Here is a 25,686-nt window from a genome sequence, read left to right as displayed (position 1 = left end):
GAAACTAATGCAACATTGTACATCAACTATACTGCAGTAAAAATTAAAAAAAGAAAAGGTGTATCCAGATGATTGAGGATTACAAATTCTTGGTAAACAATCACAGGATTTATTCTTAGGACAAAAATTGGGAGTCCCTGAACACACTACTCTTTTTTAAAACCTTTCCAATGACCTGTTCCTAATAGGAAGGATGGAGTGGTTAGGAAGGATGGAACAGCAAGGGTAGGGTCTGCTGTTTGATTTTATTTCCTGAATATTGCTCTGCATTTCACATTTATTAGAAGTATGCTCTGAATATACAAATACAACATCTATTCCTTTTTATTTTTCAAAGGTCAGCTTAAGGAACCCTTAGGACAGTCTCTCTACCATCTTCCAATAAGACAGAAGTTCATTATCCCAACTCTAGGAACTTATGCGTTTAGTAATTGACACCGGAAGAGTAATCCAGCTCTGGATCAAGATAAAAGGCAAAACCAAGTCCCTTCCCCATTGCTTTGCCTCTCCTGCCCTGCAGCTGTTGCAGTTGTGGGTGGCACAGACGATGGGGAAAGCCTAGTCTCCCTCCATCAAGTCCTGACTAAAGGAAGAAATGCATGGTGGGAGCTTGGAGGGAAGAGGTAGATCCCAGCAGCTGGTCTCCTATTCTGCCCAGAAAGATGGGTCGCCAAGAAAAGAAAAAGAAGTGCTAAATGTGGGCAGATCTAAGCTTAGAATGCAGCTGCCTATTTCCTCAGTCTCTGAGCAGCTGAAAAAGGACCAATGCCCACTAATTTCTATTTTGCCTCTTAATTTTGCCAACCAACTGGAGTTGTGAATTGCCTTAGTGAAAGCTCTTCATTATCTAACTGAAAAGATGAGGTTTAAAACAGTGTACAACCATAACTTCCATTCTTACCACACGTAAACAGTCATTTGTTCCCCTAGTTTATTGCAAACATATCTGTACTTTGTTCACTTAAGATATTGAGACAACACCAATGATCATTCTTCAGAAACAAGAACTTTTTATTTGGTTAAAAGGAGCACAGAGACATTTGAAAACCAGATAGTTACAACTCTCTCTTGAGAAGAAGGAGCCACAAGCATTGAAGAAACTAGAAGATAGGACAGAGGCACCCCAGTTTACTCTCTCAGCCAAACGTGAACAGCGAACACGTGATCATTGATGCCCTCCAACCCATTTTTATACTAATTCAGTTTCTTTCCTTGCGGAAATGTCAGTGTGCTGTGCTTAACTGCACACTAGTGGTGACCACTCAACTAGTCCCAACTGTAAAACCGCCTTATATGCTGACAGAGGCTAAATGGAGCTAGGAAAAACCTTAGACAAACTCTGTAGGTATCGGCCTCCAGGGTCAGTCCCAGACCCCACACAACCATCTTTGTTTTGTTGGCAAGGTAGGGGCCAAATCGATTCCAGAACCCTCCGAGAGCTACTTGTGGTTACATAGGGAATACGTGAAGACATATGATTTATATCATGTATGCCACTTTTGTTGCTCTAGATTGAGTATATTATTGTTTATACAGCTATTAACAAAGTTATTACAAAATCTGTTGAATTTTAAATGCAAAATAATTGTAAGGCACATGTCTTGCACAACTGAAATTAGACAATTCTTGCCTCCAAGTAAAATACTTGACTAGATTTATACCACGGTTAATGAAATAACTTCTTATTTCTGAAGAGATTTCCTAAACCTACTCTGACCCAAAGCAGAGAAACTAAAAGAAGATGAGCCATTTCTAGAAAAGCAACTTTTTCTATGGTAATATATTTATGTGTGTGTGAATTCAGTTGACAACAGTGATACATTTCTTTAATCAAAACAGCATGTATTTAAAAAAGAAACACTGTAAAAATAAATACAAGAACAGTCCATTTTTATCTAACACTTATGTAAAGGAAAAATATTTTGCACACTGTAAACTTCAATGCAATTTACCTTACATTAACTAGATTACAACTTATGAAAGGTGAAAGAAACAAAAATAACTGCTTCCAATGCACATACTTCTCTGATGTGTTCATAGCAATTTAATCTGCATGGTCCATCCTATTTACTTGAAGTTTTGGTGCATCCTTTAGCAAAATAAGCATGTCTCACTCCATTATCAGCACAGCGTTATTTTATAAATGAAATAATAAACATATAAAAATTATTTTAATATTTGCCTCAAGGGGGAGCTTACAGTTCATCTTGTACATCCTTTGAGATTTCAAGCCATTCCAAGCTAATGTTCTGATGCCATTCCTTATACAGATCCAGAATTACAAAACTCTATTTTCTTTTCTGGAGCCAAGTCAATGAATTATTATACTTCCATGCCACTTTCTTTCCTGGTGCTTTTTGAAATCCACAGTGTGGACTGGTGTGGGCTAGTTTTTGTTCTTCCTTTACTGAAAAACAGAAGAAGTAATAAGTTCAATGTCTGAGACTTCTTATCAAACTAGGCATGTCTTGGTCCAACTGGAGATATGTCAGACCCTTATTATGAAAGCGTCTTTCTTCTCTCACCAGCATACTTTTTCATTCCTACAAAAAATTCTAGATTATTCCAGTATGTGAAGATGGTAATCAGTCTGTCTATCAGACATTGCAGAATTCCTTCAAAGAAAGAAATGAAGCCTTCCTAAACAAGCCCGAGTCATACAATTTTATAATATTACTTAACTGACTTCAATTTAACTGTGAATTTGTTACTAATAAATTACCATATCTAAATGATATGTTTTAGAGATTTGCACCCAATTAAGTAAGATCAGTACATCTCTATCTATGAAGTCATCTAACATGAATGGAAAATAAGCCAAGCAAAGTCTATGAAAAACATGAAAGTTTCCTAAATGGTTAAAACAAAAGGGTGGTTAAGTTATTAATGTGGCTTTTGTGTAGCATTAGTATTTATTTAATTTAGGAGTTATTATGAGTTAAGGAAACAAGACTTCTTATTTTGAACATGACATGGAATGACAGAAGCCATCATGTGTACCAGATTGGAATTTAAACTTTCTGCAAGGCATTCAGATGACAATGGAGTTGAGTCTTTGATGAAGTTTCTCCTTGCTTTCCTGGAAGAAAGGAAAAAGGGGAGGATCTAAGAGAGAATGAATTAAGCGCTAACAGCTTAATTTCAGAGGCAGTCTATGTTGATTTATTTTCTCACTCTGAGAATTTCAAACAAGTGAAAACTCCACGGGTCTTCAAAGTATAAAAACCTGGAAGACTTGAGAATGAGCGGAATCTCCACAACAACACACTATTTGGAAGAAGGAAAACGAACTTCAGAGAAAACTCCAAAAACAGGCACTTTACTAATGTTAATTTTAGAAATGAGAAGGTCTACATAATTTTTTTCAAATCCTTTTTTTTTTCAAATTGATTTGTTATTTACAGCTCTTCTGTAACAGTTTGGCTGGGTTATGGGGGGGATTTATATCAAATCCTCGCTCTACTTCATTGTTCGTCGTAATCATAAATTTTCTTTCCATCTATAGCCTTAGGAATTAAGGGTAAAAATTAGATATTTACTATTGTCTTTATTCTGCATAAAATATTGAAAAATAATTTTAAGTGTGTTGTGTATATATATATATATATATATATATATATATATATATATATATGAAAGTCAAGAGGACAAAATATGTCACAATAGGTAGTATTAATTTGCCAGGCTTTATTTATCATTATTCAAAATGTCTTCTTTAAACAGCCAGTAAATCACAGGTTGGATTCTTTAAAAAATTTATGTGAACCATTTAGAGTTTACATCTATTTAATTTTTTTTCTGGGGCATTTTTACTTAGCAATTCTTTAGGGTTCATTTCAGGAAAAGAAGAAGATGAAGGAAAGTCAAAAGAGAAAAATGACTTATTTGCAGGTCCTTCCCTGAAGGAAGCATTCTCTTAATCAGTTGTTATTTAAAACACTTTGACAAAGATGTCTAATTTATTCTAGCAAGCACACACTAATTAAAATCCACATCTTTTCCTTTTTCCTTTGATACATATTTATATTTCATACATTAATGTTTTAGTTTAATTGCCAAACTGACACATATGAAAAAATTTCACCTGTAACTCAGGGTATGCATAAACAGATATAAAAGAATACTCTCAAGAATCTTGCTGTTAAGACATATCCTTTATTTCAAGATGCCTACTAAAAAGTAACCCATTTTTACCATTATACTATAGTTCCTATACTTAAAAGATTCTTTGGAAATAAAACAGAAGGCTATGAATTGAAATTTTGAAAAGGTACTACAAAGTTCACTTACAAAACTCAATTCTTTTATACAACTTGAGGTCAGGATTGAAAGGTTTAGCATTAATGCTTATATTTAATAAAAAGAGATAGTGTAACATAGTTGCATATGTTGTGAGCTTATAAGCATTCACATTTCAGGTCCATCACACACATTAGCTATGAGACCCAAGGCAAACTGTGTGACTCATCTAAGCCACCATCTTCTCAACTGAAAAATGGAAACAGAAGGATACCTACTTCATATGGCTTGTGAGGATTAAATGAGATAATTCATAATCCTATAATCAAGGTATATTTTATTAGATTATGTATACGGGTATGTACTGACAGACATGAAAATCAAAACTTTCTTAAGACAACTTAAAAATATAATTTTATGCTAAATTTTTAAAGAGTCCTGAAAACCTATTTAAAGCTTTTCAAGTTGTCTCTGCATATATGAGTTATTTACCTTTTATGCAGCATCTGGAAACAGCAGGTTCCGAAAGCAACCAGTATCAGTAAGAGCAATGGGATCGTTGGTATAACAACATAGATTAGATTGGGAATTATTCCTACAAAAGTAAAACAGTCTTAACGTAAAGAGATAGTTGAGGCAGGATTCTGACATGAAAGTTGTATAAAATCTTTCCAAAAAGTTAAGGCAAAGTATAATTATTATCAATAAGATTCCAAGTAAAGTTCTTCCCAGAATACTGAATAATCTAATGAAATAATATATTCATGTTTCATTAGAAATTAAAAACAAAATATACTGCATGGCTGCCATGCTCCACTTAAATGTCCATATTTCCAAAACTATTATTAAATCTTCAGTTAAGATAGGAACTGGTTTTTACAACATATTAATAATCTCAGTTATCTCACTTCATTAATCCTTCTCAGTTATTACTTTGAGAAACAAGTACTGATTATTAAAGAATAATCATGATTAAAATAATTGCTGATTTTTGGATATGTAATTATCCTAACTAATAAGCCCAGTACCATGATGATACGCGTGACTCTCTGAGATTAAACCAAAATACGTAAATATTAAATGATGATAGAGTCATAACCTAGAGACATAAGACTACAGAGGCATAAACACTTGATCTTCATTAAATTCTAAAATGGATCATCTTTTAATCCTGTTCTATCACATTTGATAACGTTAGGTATTCTTGGTAAAATAAAAAAGTGCCACACTGATGTCCCATACAGCTTAAAATGACTTTATCAAAAAATTTTTCAATGTCATAGGAGGGTAAATATTCCTAATGTAATTATTTACTGATCTATTTAATTAGATTTACATGTTCTGAATGGTTTTAAAATCAGACACCTGAAAGTGAAAAGCGCTAAAGTTTAATATCATGTCCATACAAGAAAAGCAAATTGGAAAACTATGCATTGAGCTAGCAAATTGAAAGCCATCATCATAATTAATCTAAATAATTCTGGTCAAAGTGGACAGGACTTAGATCAAACTCTCCATTTAACTGCACATCATTTCCTTTGTTAAGAGAAGAAAAATTAACTGAGGTCAAGTGATGGGGTATTTTGGGGATAATCTGCTATGTTTTCATCCACTCTTGAGCCTGTTAAAGTGACCGCAAGCATTTTAAGGATTCAAGACACATTTCCTTTCCTTTTCAAAAGACCATCATGATCCTTTACATATAAGAGTAAAGAAAAAAGAAAGTATTTCATACTCTTTCATGGATTTTGCATCACCTGTGGAAAGACTTTGAGACTTTGGGTCTTTGGCTCAATCTTTACGAAGTAACTAGTATAAATTAATATTCCTGTCCGATTGGCATAGGGCCATGCTAAAACAAGCCCCTAAAGGATCCTAAGAGCAGTTTTTGACTAACATGAGATTTGCACTGGGATTGCATTTTGTGTCTTTTGCAGACAGTGGCGTGCTGGAGACACAGAGTTGAAAGCTCATTGGATGCCTACTACCCAACCTGCTGTTCAGTGATGTCACTTGGTAGCTTGAAACTGACCAGGGTGGGAGTATCCACATCACAGAAAACTCAAAGTCTACAAATAAGGCTTTTTTAAGCCCAGCCCACCCCAGCCAATCCCTAAACATTTAACAGTACCCAACAGTTTATAGGCCACTGAATGCACCCATTTACATCATAACACCTACATACTGGGGAAGATCCTTGTGGATCCACGTTTTGGTGTAGGATATACTTAGTTTAGTACTAGATACATCCACTTAAGTGAAAATAGAAAGAAAACAAAATAGGTTTCTCTATTCAAAAACTAGCTTAGCATCATTTGTTCTAACCTAGTCCTAAAGTAAATTTCCATAGGCCTATATTTAGTGCACTATTTCACCAAGCAACAAGAAAAGTTGGGGCCAACGTGAAGCAAAGTGTAAAAGTACATTTTCTTCTCTTGATAGGTGAGTTAGAGACATGTGAACTAATTACCTGCCTCAGTAACAACCACGTTTTGATGAGTGTCTCCAGGTTGATTTGTAAAATAAGTCTTTTCTATCGGAGCTGTTGGATTAATCTCTGTAAATAATAAGTGCAGTTGTCATACATAATGATAAATAAGACAAATACAAATGCAGATGAAAATAAAAGTTTATTATAAAACAAAATAAACATTGATTTCTAAAAATAATTCCAGCTAATTGTATTTTGAATTTAAATTTATATGAAATGATCTAACTATAAAGTCAACATTTAATTACCTCTGAATAAAGATCTCTTTGCAACTTGGATCCACTGGGTGAACCCCTGTAACCCCAAACTGCATTTAGCAATCCAGAGCATCTATGCTGATGATAACCGACTACAGGTAATAATGACAAAGGAGGTACAAAAGTAGGAAAAGATAGGCAAGAATTGGTGAGCATAACATGAGACACTAACTGCGATTCAAAGACCAGCAGGATTATTTCTGTACTATTATTGGTGTATAATTTAGATTTCTCATCACAACAATAAGCAGCAGATAACTGCATATGGACTGCACCTGGAATTGATGATTCAAGTAAAAATGTTCTAAAGCACATTTATGTCCCCTACAAACAATGTCATCTTAGATTTGCTTTCCAATAGTGTCTACTTCTTTAAAAAATAATCATAAATTAAGGCTTGCAAGTTGTTTCTTTCCCTGGTTTTATGAGGCAAGATTTCTTCAATTGTCACACACTTGAAAACTGTTGAAATTTCTTACAATGATCTGGTACTGCTCTCTTGCCTAATTTTTTTTTTTTTCCCTAGGGCACTATTAATTAAATTAATAGTTCAGAGAAAATAAATTGAATTACTAAGAAAATAACCTGTAAATTTGTTTTCATTTGTTCCAAAAATATAATTCTGTTTATTTTTGTCAATTAATGGAAAAGAAAAAAACACATGCAGCTCTTACATTAGTTTTAGAATATTAAATCATTTTAATGTCATGTTTACTCTAATTTGGTCACATAGTCTCTATTCATTAGAAGCTTAATCATACACCATCCTATAATAATATTTATTATTCTTATACACGCATATTACCCTGATACTTTGCCCGACACAGTCCTATCCTACACAGAATTTAGGCACTCTATGCCCCTAGGTGCTCAACTGGTATTTGCTGAACAAATAATACAGATATTATGCAATTTATCAACATAGAACTGGTTATCTTTAAAATATTTTAACAAACTTTACTGCAACTGCTGATTAAGTAACAAAATTTTAGAAACATAATCTCCTACATACTATTTTTAATGTCTAAGAGCGAGAGTACTTAATGTAGGGCTTCCCTGGTGGCGCAGTGGTTGAGAGTCCGCCTGCCGATGCAGGGGACGAGGGTTCGTGCCCCAGTCAGGGAAGATCCCACATGCCGCGGAGCGGCTGGGCCCGTGAGCCATGGCCGCTGAGCCTGCGCATCCGGAGCCAAAGAAGTTAACTACTTACCATCAAAAAAGCACTGACTATACAAGCAAGGAATTTAATCAAACCAACATCCTTCATAAATAAGACACTAAGCTCAAGGAAAGAAGGTTAACTACATAGAAAATATATAAAAATGAAAATATTTAAAGTAAAACAAAGTAGAAAAATTCTATACATTAATAATTCTAGGAACTTTTATACTGTAGAAGTGTACATGTGCTTCAAAAACAAAAAATACATGAAAGAATCTTGTTAAAAAACTATAGGTATTTGAAGATTTAGGTAGAATATAGAAGATAAATGAAAAACTAATTTTATGTCTAAAATGCTCTTCCATGAGTAATATAAACCTAGACTACCTAATACAAAACATGAGGATTCTGGGGAATAGTGACCTGAATAATGTGGTAAATATGATATAAAATAAAATAAAATACAAAGGGTCACCTAAAAGCTCAAAGAATGAAGATAATATTGTATTAAGAATATGCTGTAATATACTTTGTTTCATTTAATAGTTTCAAGCACACAGCGTCACAAATTTAAAATATCAAAGAATTTCAACTTCATATTTTTCTAGGAAAAAAATTAAGACAAAGAACCTAAGTGTGTAACAGATATAGCTTTGCAAAGGCTTCTAGGAGGGTAATGATGCATTTAGCAACCAAGAGGTTTAAAGACTAAACTCACCAGGGATAAAGAAAGTAGGCTAATATACTCAAGAACAGGATAAACATAAGAGAAGGGTAAATCTAATCCAAATAATCCCTTGTGCTTTACAGTCTTATGAGAAGAAGACTCATGTAATTTCAACAGAATAATGGAAATAGCAGTACTTGATTGTAATTGCCTTCCACGAACACGTTATGAGGTCAAGCAGACAGCCCTTGGAAGAGTTCAAATGAAACTTCCAAACACTGAGAAGAGGAAAACAGAAAAAAAAAAAAAAATCCTCATAGCCTAAATATCTAATTTGACTTTATTTGATGATTAAAACGATGAGTTTACATCGTTCTGATTAGTCTCTCTTTTGGTCAGATATCAATTCAGTTGAGTTGTTCTAGTCAAAGTAACTCAAATTTACTATTTCAGCAGGAAACCACACTAGCGTAGCTCAGGTCAGTGCGATCTTCCCACGTGCTCCATATGGCAATAAGTTGGAGACTTCAAACAAAAGCGAACTGCCTGCCGAGGCATATTCCAAAGAATGAGGATCACGCGGAGAATGAGGCACACGCCCCTACTTTTCTGCACCATGGTTCTCTGACTTTCACTGAGGAGCACAAACCAAGTATCACGTCATGAAATGATAAGCTAATGTCCCAGGAGAATGTTGATTGCTTCCCTTAAATTCACCAGAAAATCTAAAGAACTACTGATCAGATGTGTAAACCTACAGGTGCTTTGGTGTCTTACACCTACTTCACACACACTATACTAAATTTTGAAATATTTTTAAATAGATATTTATTCTTCATAAAATCTGTTTACAAAAACACAGTTTGGCCTTAATATTAGAAATAATTATTTTCTCTTAAAAAACCCCCTCTGGTTGTTTTCTAGTTCCTCCCTTCTATTTAACTCATAGGGCAGTTTGCTTTATAGCCTAGTGTGCTTCAATACTTTGTCATCAAACTGCAAAGTAATTCCATGTTTCACAGCAGGAAAACAAAACGAGCCAAAGGTAGTGAAGGTTAAAGATAAAACTTAATATAAGCAAATATGCACAAAATCTGCTCCTACGGAATTACAATGCTTCCTACCTGGTTCATACTTGCAGATGTAATTGTGCTTCATGTTGCACCTGTCGTCATTCCACTGGTAAAGGTAGGGACCCCCAAGGCCAGGATTGGCTGTTGGCTGATGATACATCACAACACACTTTTCACTTCCACAGGAAGGTTCATCAGTATACCAGTTTCTGCCAAGTACAGAGCAGCAGGAACACTTCTTAGTTCCTGTTCTATTCTGACATCCTCTACAGATAACAGAAATCTCCCTTTGTCCTTTGCCCTCTGAGTAGCCCCCTTTGCGTCCTCAGGATCCCTACTCACCGGTACTGGGAACTACTTCCATCGGACCACTGGTAGAGATCTGGGCAGGCACCAGATGTTTGCCCCTCTCCATTTCTCCAAAGCCCTATCCAGAAATCACCATCAGAAATCCCGGTTCCTGGCTTTGTCAGGTTTTGCAACATGCTTTCTATTAACTTCTGTTCTGCTTCATTCTCAAGGCTGAGAAGGACTCCCCCTTCGCTCTCACAAGCCAGGCGTGCCTCCTGAAAGCTCACTCGGCTGGATAGCTCATGGAAGTAGGCCATCTTGTAGCAGGGATGTTTGAAATCAGCAAAACATACCTTTTGGCCTGAAGAAAAAAGATGCCCATGTACTGATTATCTGAACTATATTCATAATGCTACTTACTACAAATTAAAATGAAAGAACCAATCAAAACAGAAACAATCTGCCAGGAATGCTTCTCCCATTGAACCGCTGCATAAAGTTTATTTTCTAGATTCTTATTTCAATTTACAAAAGCAAATTGATTCCCTAATAAACTTGTAACATAAACTTTTAAACACAGTATATCAAGGAAATTTTTGTAAAGGGAAGTAATAATTCTCCTGGCTTAGATTTTGAAAACTGACACCATAGTGAGTGAAAGTAGCTTAAAAAAATGTCAGGTATTCACAGTAAAGGAAGCTAAAAGGTCAAAATTATGAAATAAGAATCATAATTCATAAAGGAATTATTAAAAACAAGTAAAAAATGCAAATTTACATAAGGTATCATGAAGTGAATACATTTAAATAATTGAAATTTAAATAAAGTGGCAAATTTAAGGTGTAAATATTTGTTTTTATTGTATATATCTGAGAGCAAATACATTAAAATTGAAAGTTAACAGAAGTCAGAATGAAGGTAACGCTAATAATAAACAATTTATTGGGGACTTCCCTGGTGGCACAGTGGTTAAGAATCTGCCTGCCAATGCTGGGGACATGGGTTTGAGCCCTGGTCCAGGAAGATCCCACGTGCTGTGGAGCAACTAAACTCGTGTGCCACAACTACTGAGGCCACGTGCCACAACTACTGAAGCCCACACGCCTAAAGCCCGTGCTCCACAACAAGAGAAGCCACCGCAATGAGAAGCCCGTGCACTGCAACGAAAAGTAGCCCCCGCTCGCAGCAACTAGAGAAAGCCCACGCACAGCAATGAAGACCCAACACAGCCAAAAACAAATAAATTTTTAAAAACCAATTTATTAATATAATATTGTATTAGAAGTGACAGGTTAACTTGCTAGAGTACTTATAGAATACTCAGAATTTGGAGGTGAAATTGAAAATGTAATTTTTATTTTCACTGGTATTTTAAAGGTTTTTATAAATTACAGCACTCAGTTTAACCATCTATCCTGATATCTATTAATGATTTTAGAAGTCACTATATAGAGAATATAAACTTGTGTCAAGATATTAAATGGAACCACAAGTTAAACTTAAAATAATTCTTGAGATCTCTTAATGAAATATCACCTTTTATTATCAAGCTTCATTGCTGTGACATCACTCTACTTCTGCTCAGACTACATCAGTGAAGACTTAAATACATAGGCAATGAAAGTTTGACTTAAAAACCCTCTTAAAATTGAATTTCACATACCTCTAGGAATTGAGCACAATGAATATTCCTAATTACTTAGTGACATAACTACAAATATGAATGATCATATTGGGTCATAATACAGCCATATATGTAACGGGGATATTACAGTGTACAGGATTTAGCAGTGGAATTCCTATTGTTGTACTGTTTACACCTGCCTCTTTCTTTTTTTTTTTTTTTTTTTTTTTGCGGTACGCGGGTCTCTCACTGCTGTGGTCTCTCCCGTTGCGGGGCAGAGGCTCCGGACACGCAGGCTCAGTGGCCAGGGCTCACGGGCACAGCCACTCCGCGGCATGTGGGATCTTCCCAGACCGGGACATGAACCCGTGTCCCCGGCATCAGCAGGCGGACTCTCAACCACTGCGCCACCAGGGAAGCCCTACACCTATCTCTTTTTACCACAAATATGTATGCCAAGATTATAGACGCAATCTCCAGAACAGTCACGCTGTTTTGTTTTGTTTTTCATTAGCTTCCTTGGTTCACCTCTGATCTCTGCTGTCAACTTTAAAAACTGCCGTGGATCCCTCTCTGTCACTGTTCCTTAACCCCAGCCTGCTGTCCACAGCTTCCACTACCCTTTTAGTCCCTCTGATTTCAGCTTGAGGTTTGACCTTGGAAAATAGACTATCTAGTATTTTATGTAAAATTAAGGCAAATTACTTCATGCTAAGAAACCAAGGCATAGTTTCACTGCTTACAATTCTTGTTGGGATTGAAGGCTTTTTCACTATGCATTTAATTTTATAGCCAATCAAGAAAATTTGACAGTAGTGAAGGGCTGGGGGTGGGGTGTATTATATTTAAACATTGGCAAAAAAAGTAAAGCATTCAAGCTTTGTATTCTTAATTACAGTATATCACACTGAGCCAGCGTCGGTATCACATCCATTCTCCCCCAGAATCACCAATTAATGACTGGTGATGACACTTAGAGGCAGGAGGGAGCAGAAATCAGTGGAAGGCCATTAACCTCACAACAGTGTCTGAGTAATAGGCATTCAATAAGTTGACACTGCTGAGAACAGCCAACTAATAACAGAGCAGTTCCAGCAACGCAAGCAAGACAGCCAGTTGTCCTCTTTGTCTCATTAACTGTGATCTGGACCCAGGAGCAACACACTGAATAATAAGAACAAATTAAGAGACTGCCCCAACTAATTGTTAATGAAAAATAACAGGTTCCTATGAGTGACCACGGGGAAACTGGAATTAAAGAGACGTCAAGAGGACAAACCAGTCTGAAACAAATAATCCTGGAGAGATGACCATGGATGTCCCAATGGTTGATCCTAATACAATCATTATTTTTTCAAAACTTCTCCTAATTTATTATTAGGGTTTGTGATGTCTTCATTGTTTAAAATGGTTGTTCCTGGAAATACTCTAGCAATGCCATTAAGCCTAGTGATTTTTATGCCTGTATTTTTAAAGCAAGCTCTGTTTCCATTTTTATCTTCTACATCTTTTTCATATTTCTAAGTCTCAAAATATATCTGGACTACATTCCCTTGAGTTTTCAGTTTGTTCAGTTTTTTACTCCAAGAACTCTCAGACTTCAATTTGATTCCAGCACTTGTGAAATATTAAGTTGTCCAATGAGATTGTTTTGCAAGATAATAGAAAGAAGCCAAATTAAAAAAAAAAAAAAAAGAAGCAGATTAGCCGGAAGTTTTAATGAGTAAAAATTATTTATGTAACAAAGCCAGCACAAGTTCGGAAAATGCCTAGGTATGACATATATGCTAAAAGTCTCTTCTCATTATCTTTGACGTACTAAAAATAAATGCAGCAGAGATTTATTACTTATGGTGAGAATACAAGAATGATGACGAAAATTACCTTATTTATAAAATTAAAATAGCACTTCTAATTAAATACATAAGAGAGCTTTAAGTGTCTTGTAGAAATTCCTAATATCACTATTAGGTACTAGGAATGTCAATCTGTAGATAAATGTTAGTCTGTAGAGAAATAATAACAATAATAATTAAAGAAAAATCCATAGACAGGGATTATATTTAAAATAATTAAGAACTAATACTGCACAAGCCCTGGATCACAGCCAGCCTTGGCACTCTCTATGCCGGGCATCCTCGCTTTGGCTGTGGATGATGGAGTGGTCCAAGGGTCTTAGATGAGGGGATGCAGACTGTAGTGGCTGCATAGCAGGGGGAATCTCAGAGGATCAGGACAGTGGCCAGTTACCAACTACAGACAGATATTAACTCCAAAGTGCATTAATTGAATATCAGCTGTGTCCACAAATTTTAAACTGAAAAGTCACTAGCAGTTCAGATCTAGCAAAGCAGTTTTAAGGAAATTATAGATACATTGTAGTTTTTATGGTATCTCTATATAAAATCAGTTAAAGCTGACACTGGGAATTTCTTCATATCCAATTCTCTTTTACTACTGATTTCCACCTTATGGTGCAAATTTGGTCCAAGTTGCAGCAAAATCAGCAGAAACAGCAGCTACTGAACCGCTCACCACGATTTCAGCTGATCACACTTGGCTGTAATAGCAGTGGAACTCCCAACAGCTGGGAAACAAATGTTGCCCTAATTCCCAGAAAAGTCCCATTAATACGGATCTTCTCGAAGCAACTTTCCCACTTCGGTAAAGGCTAATCTTCTTAGGGAACACTTATAATTAGCTCCTTTCTCATTCTGTGAGATCACATAGAGAATTTCCTTTTCTCTTACTTTTAAATATTATATTCAGATAAAATCCTCCATCGACTATTTTGACCAGCAGAAAGCTAGTCTTCCATCTACTACATCTAATCTTCCATCTACTATCCTACCACCCATAAAATATTCAGATAACCATAGAGTAATTTTTATCACACTAAGGCTACCTTGATACTGTCTAACAATAATTTACTAAATGTTACCTAACACCTGTAGTGGGAAACCTCCCTTGATTGTTGGCTTATGTGCAAGAAAGACTTTCCACCCAGGATTCTACACCTCCTGGTTTCATACGTACACACACACATGCACACACACACACTCACACACAACTACATACATACACATGCACTTTAATTTAGAGATAATTTTCAGTATCGCCTACTAAAATAAACATTCCTATCATTATCACAGCTAAGATTCTGCTACTATTTCCATGCATAGATAATTCTGTCCTTTTTCTCAGTCATGAAAATTCCTTTAGAGCTAAATATTGGCAGAGTTTTCGATGCTTTTAGCAACAATGTAAAAGCAGGGCCAAACTCATAAAGTCATGGCAGTTTACTTTTTTCTTCCTGAATAGAAAGGATCTATGACTTGGCTTTGATTTGCTTATATTTATCAATTTTCTGGAAGTTAAGTCTTCATTTAGTTATGAAAGTAAGAACATTTTTCTTATACCTCACACTATAATCATATATTGTCAAATTAAATAAGCATTGAATTTATATCATATTTTTCAGTAAAAACATGGAAGATTATGAATTCCTGTTGTTCAGTTATGATCTACCTTTAGTTGCAAAGAAAAAAAACAAGTTGTACAAAAGAGGACCTACATGATAAATCTTCCCCAAAGCAGACTGACCAGACTTTGGACATTTTACTAGAATCCCACAGAATAATTTGTTTTTCATAATTCTTTCTTACTCTACTCAAAATCAAAGGAATAAATATGCTGCAACTACAACATACAATGTGACATGACCTCCAATAGTAAAACTTTCAAACTAAAAAAGGGAATGTTCTCAATCATAAGTATTCTGCTTTCAGTGTTCAATATTACACCTACTTTTTAAGACATTTCATTATAAAAATGTTTTGTTATAATAAATTTTATTTTTTCAGGAGATTTTATAATGCAATTAATTGCATAGTGCACTATTAAGATTGTGCTCGAATCCGTTTTCCTATATTGATAAACAACCAAAACTGTAGTCTTGGTCATTGTTTGCATGATGGTGGCATCTGCAAGCCCTACATCTCCACCTGGGAAGTATCACAAACTTTCTGAGAAGGGGATGAAATTTATTTTTTTAATCCAGTATTTGAAATCAAGATCTAGATAATAAATTGTAAACCAAATAGATAAATGGTAAACTGCGTGAGTGAAGAATTCAAGCATTCAATCACTAAGAGCTGGCTTGGAATCCCAGAACTGTACTGGAACTGTGGGGACGTTGGGGACATTATTTAAACTTTCCTGACCTGGGTTTTCTCACCTAAAAAGTGAGAGTGGTTAGGAGTTTTAAAGAAATAATGACAATAATAATAGCCTGACAGGGGACTTCCTTGGTTGTCCAGTGGTTAAGACTCTGTGCTTCCACTGCAGGGGGCACGGGTTCAATCCCTTGTCAGGGAACTAAGTCCCACATGCCATGTGGCACAGCCAAAAAAAAAAAAAAAAGCCTGACATTTATCAATAGTTTAGTGTGCAGGGCCTCACTGCTAGCACAATCCACACCTTTGGGTAAATTAGGAAAGATGATCTCTCCTGGTGATACAGGCTGCTCAGCTTGAAAAAGTTATGCTCTCCTCCAGGTTGCCTCAGCTGCAGGCACAGGGACTGCCGCGTTGAGCGCCCCCTCACAGCTTCCTGGCCGGCAGCTGTGTCCATGAAACAACCTGCACTACTGTGTTTGAACCCCTTTAACCCTGCAACAACTCTGTGATGAAGGTGCTTTCATCCCATTTTAAAAATGAGGCAAGGGAGGCATAGAAAAGTTAAATAATTTGCCAAACTCACATGGCTCATAAATGGTAAAGTGTTTAGAACCAAGCAGACTGGCTCCACAGTTCATACATGTCCCCAGATTTCTATGCTGCCTCCATGGAGGTCTCAGATATATTTTTCTAAGGAAGAATTTCATGAATAAAGGGATTGATTAATATGTACATTATTACTATGACCTATGTTACCATGTTCAGCATTGGTCTGTTATTGATACCGGATGGCTAACATATACTAGGGGTTGTACATTGAGGGTTTGTTTCTAAGCAGAATGTAGATTTTCTTTTACTGAACATTTAGACACAGGATCCATATTGGAACATCTATCTCAGATTTTCAGACCCTTTATGTCCTTAATGATTTTTTTATCTAGCCCTTCTATTTTCCAAGTAAAACAAACAAGGTCCAAACTGAACTTTTTCCCAATTACAAGGAGTCAAATTGTCAGGCTGTGTTACATTATCAGTAATATGTTAAAACAGTGAAAGAAACAATCTTGTGTCCATCCGTCCACCTGTGTGCAAAGTACCTAACAGAAGAGAGAGGGTTGGAGAAAGTAAAATTGCTAGTGAGACCATCAGCTTAATTTCCACTTTGGACACCTTTATACAACACTGTCCACTTTCTAATGTTAATGTAACAGATATTGCCATCTTCCAGAAAAAGAATTACAAAAACAAAACCATAAAATGATGAAAAACAGCCGTTAAGGATTAATGGCTATGGTGAATGTGTAGTTTATTACATGACTGGTAATAAGATTAATTTGTTCCTTTCTTGCCCAAGAGATACTTAAGGTAATTGCATCTCTGAAAACTGCACTGTCATCACTTTATGCTTTTGATGATGTCATGGAAAATAGTACCATAGGCTGGAATACGCTCAGCAGTTTTTTCTTTTTAATTTTAAAAAGTTTTTGTATCTCCCTTGATCTAGGTTACTGGTCACCACCCATGATTTTGCAATATTCTGTGGCATTTGCATGATCAAAACAGAAGTGTCTAAATCACCCAGTCTTCTAAATAAAATGTTTGCCAATTTAAATAAGCTCAAATTAATACATATTAAAGTGTTCTGCAGAAATGTGGAGGTACCATGAAATACACTTAATGCTTTCTGCAGCATAAACAGGTTGATGGATCACTGCTGTGTGCACTAAAAAGAGAAAGTAAAAACAAACACACACAGTACTTCAAACACTTCAAATGCTTAAGAATATGCATGTGCTCTTCAAACATATCCTCCCATCTCAGAGACCTGAATTTTGAACTCTTCTTTTTCATATGTATCCTTATATCCAAAAGTAAAATCCTCTTACCTTTGTTCTAAAGGTGTCATTACCCACCAGTCACTTCACAGATTTAAATGATGGCAGACCCCAGAGATAACCTCTACACATCTGTGTGTACAACAAATCAGTACAGGTCCAAGACCTTAAAAATAGTTCCCAAGTTAGAATCACAAATTCACTAAAAAAATATTTGATCATTATCCTTATAGTTTATATTTTTATTGCCTATCCATGAATCAAAATAAGCATAGCCAGTAATCTACACAAATACTTTTCTATTACTGCTAGCTGCTATTAAATCTTATGGGGCAGATTATGATGATGTTTGAAATGTTCTTTCTCATTTAAATATTTTCACTTCATTTATAAATAATGCTCTCAACTTTAAAAAGGGTGGTGTAGCTAAAAGTATCAGAAAGTATCTTATTGAATAAAGTACTAAAATGAGAATTGCTATAAAGCATTATTTTGAGAGTTCCTGTCTTTTTTTCTGCAGTAATTATTTTGGTACACTGAATAGAAATTATAAATGGTTGTGCTGATATTCAATAATTAGAAAATGTATTCCATATATTTTAAGTATGCTCCTAATAATGGCTCCAAAGAGTTTGTTTCACTTGACAGACAGCTGAGTAGAATTTTGGTAAATGGTCCCTAATGGCATGAAAAAGTTTATGTACTTCTCAAAGCTTAACATCAACCAGGGAGACATTAGACCTACTTCTTCCAAAATGCCAGGCTTTAAACTCCTCTGTACTCATGCCATTATGGCTGAAATACATATTGTAAAAAATTAGTCTTCAAAGGATAAAATCACAAATCAATTTCTAATGGTTAGATTTCAATGTGAGTTTGTAAGGCCAAAGACAATTAAATTATTCATAAGAAAAACATAACTGTTTTAATATCAAGTAAACATCATCATTTATGTTAAATCAAATAGATCATGTTCAGTTAATTAGAAATTTTCCAGATGGCACCTACAAGATGCCTATAAATACTTAATAGGAAAACAGAGCAAAAGGTTTGCAGCAATTTATGCAATAATAGAACACAAAATAAACTTTTCATCAACAGTTTTTTCAAGTTTTTTTTTTAACTTTATGTATTCTTTTTCTCCCTTTGCAAAGTTTAAGGCATACAATAAGAATATACCTAGTGGATATTATTTAAGTCAATGAAGTGTTTCTATGTGTTTAAGAAACACCTTATGCTCAAAGCCTGATCTCTGCTGTTAATTCATTTGCAAGAATAAATCTGACAGAGACAAGGGCAGTCAGATAAGTAATTTACACATTCAGATGAGTTTTATGGTGAACTTATTTTTAAGCTAAAATAGGGGGAATGGGATCTAATGCTATGGCTTTTGTAACCTCCTTGTTTGATACTGTAAAGTTTTCATTTTATAAATGAATAATAATAACAGCCTGAAAAAAATGTAAGCAACACGCACTTCCAAGTGACATTTCACAATGTATTTAATTACAGTGTCTCCTGAGGGCCAAAAAGTTAGTGGAGAGTGATTGATAACCAGACATTGAAGGATTATATTCAGAAGATGTAGAACATCACATTGCTGAGGGAAGATCAGTAACGATTAAGCTTAATATGCCAGTTTCTAAAGGTCTAGTTTCACTACTGATTAAGTTGCTGTTAGCTGTCATCTACCTCTACCTCTAGTGACACCTGTTACACAGATGCACAGAACGTGAAAAGGAACTCGTGCTTTTTACATTAAAAAACTTCCCACACTTAAAACACATGCCCACATACATTCAACAAATATTTATTGCAACACTTTAATTAGCATCACAAGAGATTTCAATAAGGATAGCCATGCTCAATTTTCCTGTAAGGTCCTGTTCATTCATCCTAGGCTTTTGAGAATCTTTATGTTTTTTAAGAGACCTTCCCCAAAAGTAAGGGAGAATGAATGCAACACGAGTTGCTCAACAATAGGACAATGAAAGTGGAAGGAAAAGAAAAATCAAAGCCAGCTCCGGGAAGCTTGCCAATTCCGATCCATTTCCCTTGCACTGACTCGACCGACCTAATTGGGCACCCACTGTGCGCACAAACCTGCATCGATGACCATGTACACCTCAACCCACCTCGAGCAGACTTCATGTTCTGAGAAATCCCCAACTTGGAATGAGGTGTGTAAGGGCGTCCTCACACAACGACCAGTCCCCTGGTCTTTGTCAGCCCTCCTGAGAACAAAGGCTGCATGCCCCTGGGTCTGTGAGCCCCACACGGCGAACAGGTCTGGTCTCGGAAATCATCTGAGTGAACCCTGTGCGGGCGAGGACTGAAGTCGAGCCAGGACGACATGGGGTGGCATTTCTGCAGCGGTTCCTCTGTCTCTGGGCTCCCTCTGCCTACGCCGTACCCCACCCCTTCTACAGGTACCAGCCCTACCCTGCGGCCAACTCTCTTACAAAGAAAGTCGACGTTAGTCCTAGACAACGCTGTACTGCTCAGGATGAAGCGGGGCTCGCTTCTCAGCTACTGAACCTGGCGCTTCCAAAACAGTTAAACTTTCCTGTGTGTTTAGTGGGGCTGGGGAGAAAGGAGAATACAATCAATTCCCCCCTGCCTCCTCCGGCCCCCTACCTACCCCGCACGGGTTTCCAACCCCTCGGAGAGCCTCCACCCCAGGACAGGCCGGTCCGCACCGCCCTCGCGCCCCGCCGCCCTCTCTCCCGGCTCGTGCGCTCGGCGGATGGCCCCGGACTCACCGCTGACCACCCGGCGGCAGAAGGCCCCGTGGCCGCAGAGCAGTGCGGCGCCCAGCAACAGCGAGACCACGCGGCTCATCGCGGCGCGGCGGCGGCGGCTGCGGCGGCAGCAGGTGTGGCGTGGAGCGAAGGGGCCTCTGCCCGCCGCGCAGCCGGGGCTCTAACCTCGCTGTCTCCCTGCCTCCCCGCGGGGCCCTACTCCGGCCGCCCGAACCCGACTGCCCGGCCCCCTGCACGCATCGCCTCTGGCCAGACCTGGCGCCGGGCGCGCTGGTGCCGCGCGCGAGTGTGCCGGGCTAGAGCGCACGACCCTGAGGGTGCGCGTCTCGGGAGAGGCAACAGAAGTTAGGCGGTCCCGTGTCTACCCCAGAGGTGAGGCAGGAGCCTCGATTTGGATCCCACCGCGCCCTTGGCGCCTCTCCTCGGCCTCTGGCAAGTGAGGGGCTGGGCCCATGCGACCTCCTGGTCGCGGCTCCCGCAACAGCAAAGCAGCAGCTCTGCGCTGGAGGCGCCGTCTTATATACCCACATGCCGAGGTTCCAGCCCCTCGCGAGTAATAATTTTTAACTACTTCGTCTCTCCTGTCATGCGGAGCATCCCGGCCCCTCCCCTAAAAACTGGAGCCACTTTGCAAACAGTCCAGTCAGCGGCCCCACCTCCTCCCCGCTCCTCCCGGTTTCCTGTTTCCATTCGCTAGACGACTGGATACTCATTTGTGTAAAATGTGACAGCTTTGCTATTAAACTCTGGCGAAAGTTGGATCCATTTGATCTTCTCAAAGATTAATGTCCACGGGGATGCCAAGTTGTGGGGCCTTTTTTTTTTTTCTTTCTGTGCTCAATTGTTTGCTCATATGTATTGCTAGATGCAGGGCACTAGCCACTATTTAAAATGGATTGGCGGAGTGGGAGCCAAAACATGCTCCGTGAATTATACAGTGTGGCAGGTTTTTCTCCACCTAGGTTCTGCAAGTAGATTACTTCCAAGCAGGCTGTTTGACTAAGTTGCCAAGGAGTAAATTAAAGAGAATATTTGAAACAGTTTTCCCAAATGATTTCAATCTCAGTCTTTGTAGCTCTAGGGAAAACCATCAACATAAAATAAATTTTCTGAATACTTGGGAATTTCCTGGACATAAAGGTATGTATTTCTTTGTAATCATCTATCAGTGACCTGGGATTTACATCAGAAGTAAACCATTCTAAAACCTACAAAGGCACTTTTCCATAACATGACTTGGTCTTTATTGTAATAACAGTCCACCCAAGGATGCTGCATTTTCCTGGAGTATTGAAAAACAGTTCATGAGAGTTTTATCTATATCTAGTCCATGATAGGAACCCTGAGGAGGCTCTCATAATGGGCTTCAGTAGAACTGGTATTTTGCCATTATGTTGCTTTAAATGCACCAGGATTTGTTAAACAAAATCCTTTGGTTTTAATGATTTTGAAATCCTTTGGTTTTTACAGCACCTCCCTGTCTTTTGTTTTCATAAGCCACGAGTACACTCAACACTTGTTGGACTGTTTTCTTAGGGAAAAAAAAGTCAATCTTTCTATAGTAAAGACAAGTCATATAGAATAAGAAATTCTAACACTTGGAAAGATCTTAAGGATTATTAAATCCACCCTACTCAAGAAAGCAGAATTCCAAAATAATTATAATATTGTCTATTACTTTATTTTCCTTATACAAATATTAAAGATAATTTATTCCAGGGCCATGGGCAATTGGTAAATCATGTAAAGGATATGGATTTTGTGAGTTTCTCCACCAGCTAAAGGTCCAAAAGAAACAGGTATTGCTGGGATCTTGAATGGAAAATTAAAAACATTAAGTCCTCAAAGCAATTGGAGGTATATGTAAGCTCAGCCCTGTAAATCATGTCATAGAGTGTCACTGGGTATGACTGTAGTCAGAAATTTGCTCCAGGTGCCTTCAGAGTCCAGTGTGGAGGAAGAAATGTAATGACGACTGTGTGTATAAAGGCTATAGTGGAAGAAGTGTGAATGAGTATCGTGGTTAGCCTGGAGGAATGAGGAATTAGGGATTTTTGCAGGAATTCTCTAGCCACCTTCAGGTTCAGTGTGATGATCCTCATTGGCTGATGACCTGGATGACTGCTCCAGGTGCCTGAAGAACTAGGTAGCGTTCTGAATGGGAGCTCCTTTCATGCCATCCTACTCTCAGATAATCATGTGGCTCAGAGCTATCATGGAAAGGTCCCTGTTTGGGAAGGAATGCCAGTGGATTACAATAGAAGCACTGGGTGTAATTTTCCACATATGGATAACCCCCCAAATGTCCCTAATGCCTAAAAAGCCGTCAAGTCCTTGAAGCCATTATTGGCAAGGGGGAGCCCCATGGTTTTCGTACTTCAGAAAATCCAAATTATATTAATAACTATATCCTCAATATGGTTGCACAGGCTTCCTAGTATAGTTTCTTATCTTTAGGCTATGATTATATCAGTTCAGGGTGGCCATGCCCATTAATTAGGGCTACTCAGCAGTTATTCTGGTAGCTGTTTGACTTCTCAGAACAAATCATTAAAGGCTCTTTTCAGATATGATGTTTTTGAGGAGACCAGCTGACAAGACCAGGTTCTTTATTTGTTTCTGCATCACTAGAAAACATCTGGATGGATCATCATTAAATTCATAGAGCACATTTTGGGTAGTCATAAGTATAGAATATTAGTGGTACTTGATATTCTCTTTGAAGATCATGGGGCAGAGGGTGTCTGTCTTAATTTTTTTTTAATATAGCATATAGTAGGAGACAAACTTAAATGTCAGCAAAATTCCTTTTCAAAAATACAAAGTTATGGAAAGTTAGGGGAAAGCAACAAATGTTAATTTTTTAAACAAATGACTTTCATTGTTTTTTCCTGGGAATACACACAAGGCATCACAGGAGACAAATTACTTTCTCATAGCAAACATATTTTAGTCCCAGAAATTTAACTGCTTTTGGATCAATCAGGAGATGAGGGCTCCCACAAGAGTAACCAAGAGAACCTGAAGTTATGTGAAGAATGTTTGTGCATGTGTAGAGCTGGGCTTTCACATTCCCTGAAACCAAGGTGTGACAAGACCATGTGACTGGTGACTGGCAAATCAGGAGAGAGGTCTGTTGCAAGTCAAGATTCTTTGCCCAGTTTTAAAAAAAAAAAAAGCAACTCAAATGAGAACTTCAAACTGATTAGGCTAAGGAGTTCAACATTGATTCAACAACCTAAAACATTACTCTTCAAGGCCCAGAATAGAAAGGTGATCTCAACAAGAGTGATCCCAAAGAAATCTCAGGCAGAGTCAACCAACGCATCTCCAGAAGCTCTGAAATATCAATTGAGCAAAAATATCTGGAATCCAAAGTCTTGGAAAGTGACATCAGGGCCCTTAATAAAACTCTATGGAATCTGTATGCCCCAAATATACAACCTCCTCCTTCATTCTGCCTATTCCTTTTCAAACGTCTGCAATTCTCAGCAAGCATCTGTTTTGTGTGCCCATTAATAAGCCTCAGGAACAGACAGTCTGAATTACAGGTACTGATTTGCACTCAGTGGCTTCTCACTTGGGCAACTCTGTACAGTGGCTTCAGCCTCAGCTGGGTTCACTCATATGTGTTCCAGAGCAAAAAGTGACAAAGGTGGTTGTCTTACTCAGTTTGGGCTGCTGTAACAAAGTACCATAGACGGGTAGCTTACAAACAACAGAAATTTGTTTCTCACAGTTCTTGAGGCTGGAAATTGGAGACCATGGTACTGGCATGGTTGGGTTCTAAAGAGGGCACTCTTCTGGGTTTCAGACTGCCAACTTCTGGTTAGGTCTTCACATGCAGGAAAGACAGCTAAAGAGCTCTCTGGGGTCTCTTTTATAAGGGCACTAGTCACATTTATGAGAGCTCCACTCTCATGACCTAATTACTGCCCAAAGGCCCCACCTCCTAATGCTATCTCATTGGGCAGTAGGATTTCGACATGAGAATACGGAGGGGGATACAAACATTCAGTCCATTGCAATGGGCTACAAAGGGGATTTGTTATATTTAAAATTATTACAACTTTATATTAATATATTTGAAATGTTATTGGAATCCAATAGTAACTAGTTTATTCATTCTATTACACTTTAAAGATGGTAAATGATTCTCTTGAGCGTTATCAATAACACTGCCAAGACATAATAAATATTTGAAAGTGAAAAATAAACCTATTACAATATAACCACTTCAGCAGTAGGCGAAAACTGTTTCTTTTTTTCTACATAATGGTTAGCTGTCACTTCCAGGAAGAGACCATTGAATCCAAAGTTTCTCCTCCCAATTCTTCAGAGGTGACACCTTGGCATTTGTGCAGTCCTGTGACTGCCTTGAATGCAAGGATGAGCAGCTGGTCAAATTCCCCAGATTTATTTGTTCTTTTCAAACCATGTCTGTGCTATGGAATACGTGACCTGCCTCATTCAAGAGCCAGTTCTACTCTTCCTCATAATCCCAGGAGAAGCCTTAGTCTTTATAGGGCTATCTTAGGGAGCTTCACTGTTCATAATGCTGTTTGAAATTTAATGAAGAATTATATACACTATAAAAAACTACCTTCCTATCATTTAAAAGTTTAAATTTAGGAACTATTGAGTCTGTTACATGTTTTGACCATTCAGGTGATGGGTTAAAAATATTTACAGAACTCAATTACTAGAAGTATATGTTATCGGATCTGAAGAATCATATGAATTTATATGAATGTGTAATTAAATATCAAATCAGTAAATTAAAATTTCCCTTTAGTGCTTCTTTATTAACTGAAAGCAATGCAATCAGTACCACTGTTATCAATTTACCATGGGCCAATACTTTTTATTCTAATCTTGGCTGAAATACTAAAACTGGTCTTAACATACATTAATACAAACAAGCAAAATTGAGGTAATTAAACCAAAAAAAACTATAAGCTAAAGTCATCCCTACTTCAAGTATCCGGCTTGAATTACCTAGGTATGTAATTGACAAATTCCTTATTGAGTACTGTAATATGGAAAAATTATTTGGCTAGCAGAATCATTAATGCAAATTTTTAGTTAATATGATCTTGGGCAAGTTT

General features: G+C 37.3%; 1 protein-coding gene across 21 annotated transcripts in view; it reads right to left on the bottom strand.

The window, feature by feature from the left end:
* Positions 1 to 987: 987 nt before the first annotated feature.
* Positions 988 to 25,686, bottom strand: part of CHODL (chondrolectin) — a 523,451-nt gene continuing 498,752 nt past the window's right edge. For 16 of the 21 annotated variants that reach the window (XM_049709916.1, XM_049709919.1, XM_049709914.1 and 13 more), the window contains 5 exons: positions 10,231 to 10,540; positions 9,940 to 10,154; positions 6,710 to 6,796; positions 4,732 to 4,834; positions 988 to 2,407 (listed from right to left, as the gene is read on the bottom strand). In XM_049709916.1, the coding sequence (XP_049565873.1) occupies positions 2,323 to 2,407; positions 4,732 to 4,834; positions 6,710 to 6,796; positions 9,940 to 10,154; positions 10,231 to 10,540 (800 nt within the window). In that variant the 3' untranslated portion in view covers positions 988 to 2,322. Of the gene's footprint in view, positions 2,408 to 3,000; positions 3,080 to 4,731; positions 4,835 to 6,709; positions 6,797 to 9,939; positions 10,155 to 10,230; positions 10,541 to 20,278; positions 20,400 to 20,578; positions 21,383 to 25,686 lie in introns of those variants that run through there. The other 5 variants (XM_033418022.2, XM_033418031.2, XM_033418021.2 and 2 more) reach the window with 5 other exon arrangements.

The sequence above is a fragment of the Orcinus orca genome, chromosome 5 (assembly GCF_937001465.1).
Source record: "Orcinus orca chromosome 5, mOrcOrc1.1, whole genome shotgun sequence".
Lineage (NCBI taxonomy): Eukaryota > Metazoa > Chordata > Mammalia > Artiodactyla > Delphinidae > Orcinus > Orcinus orca.
Note: the sequence above shows the minus strand (reverse complement) of the source record. Positions and strands in the feature narration are given on the sequence as shown.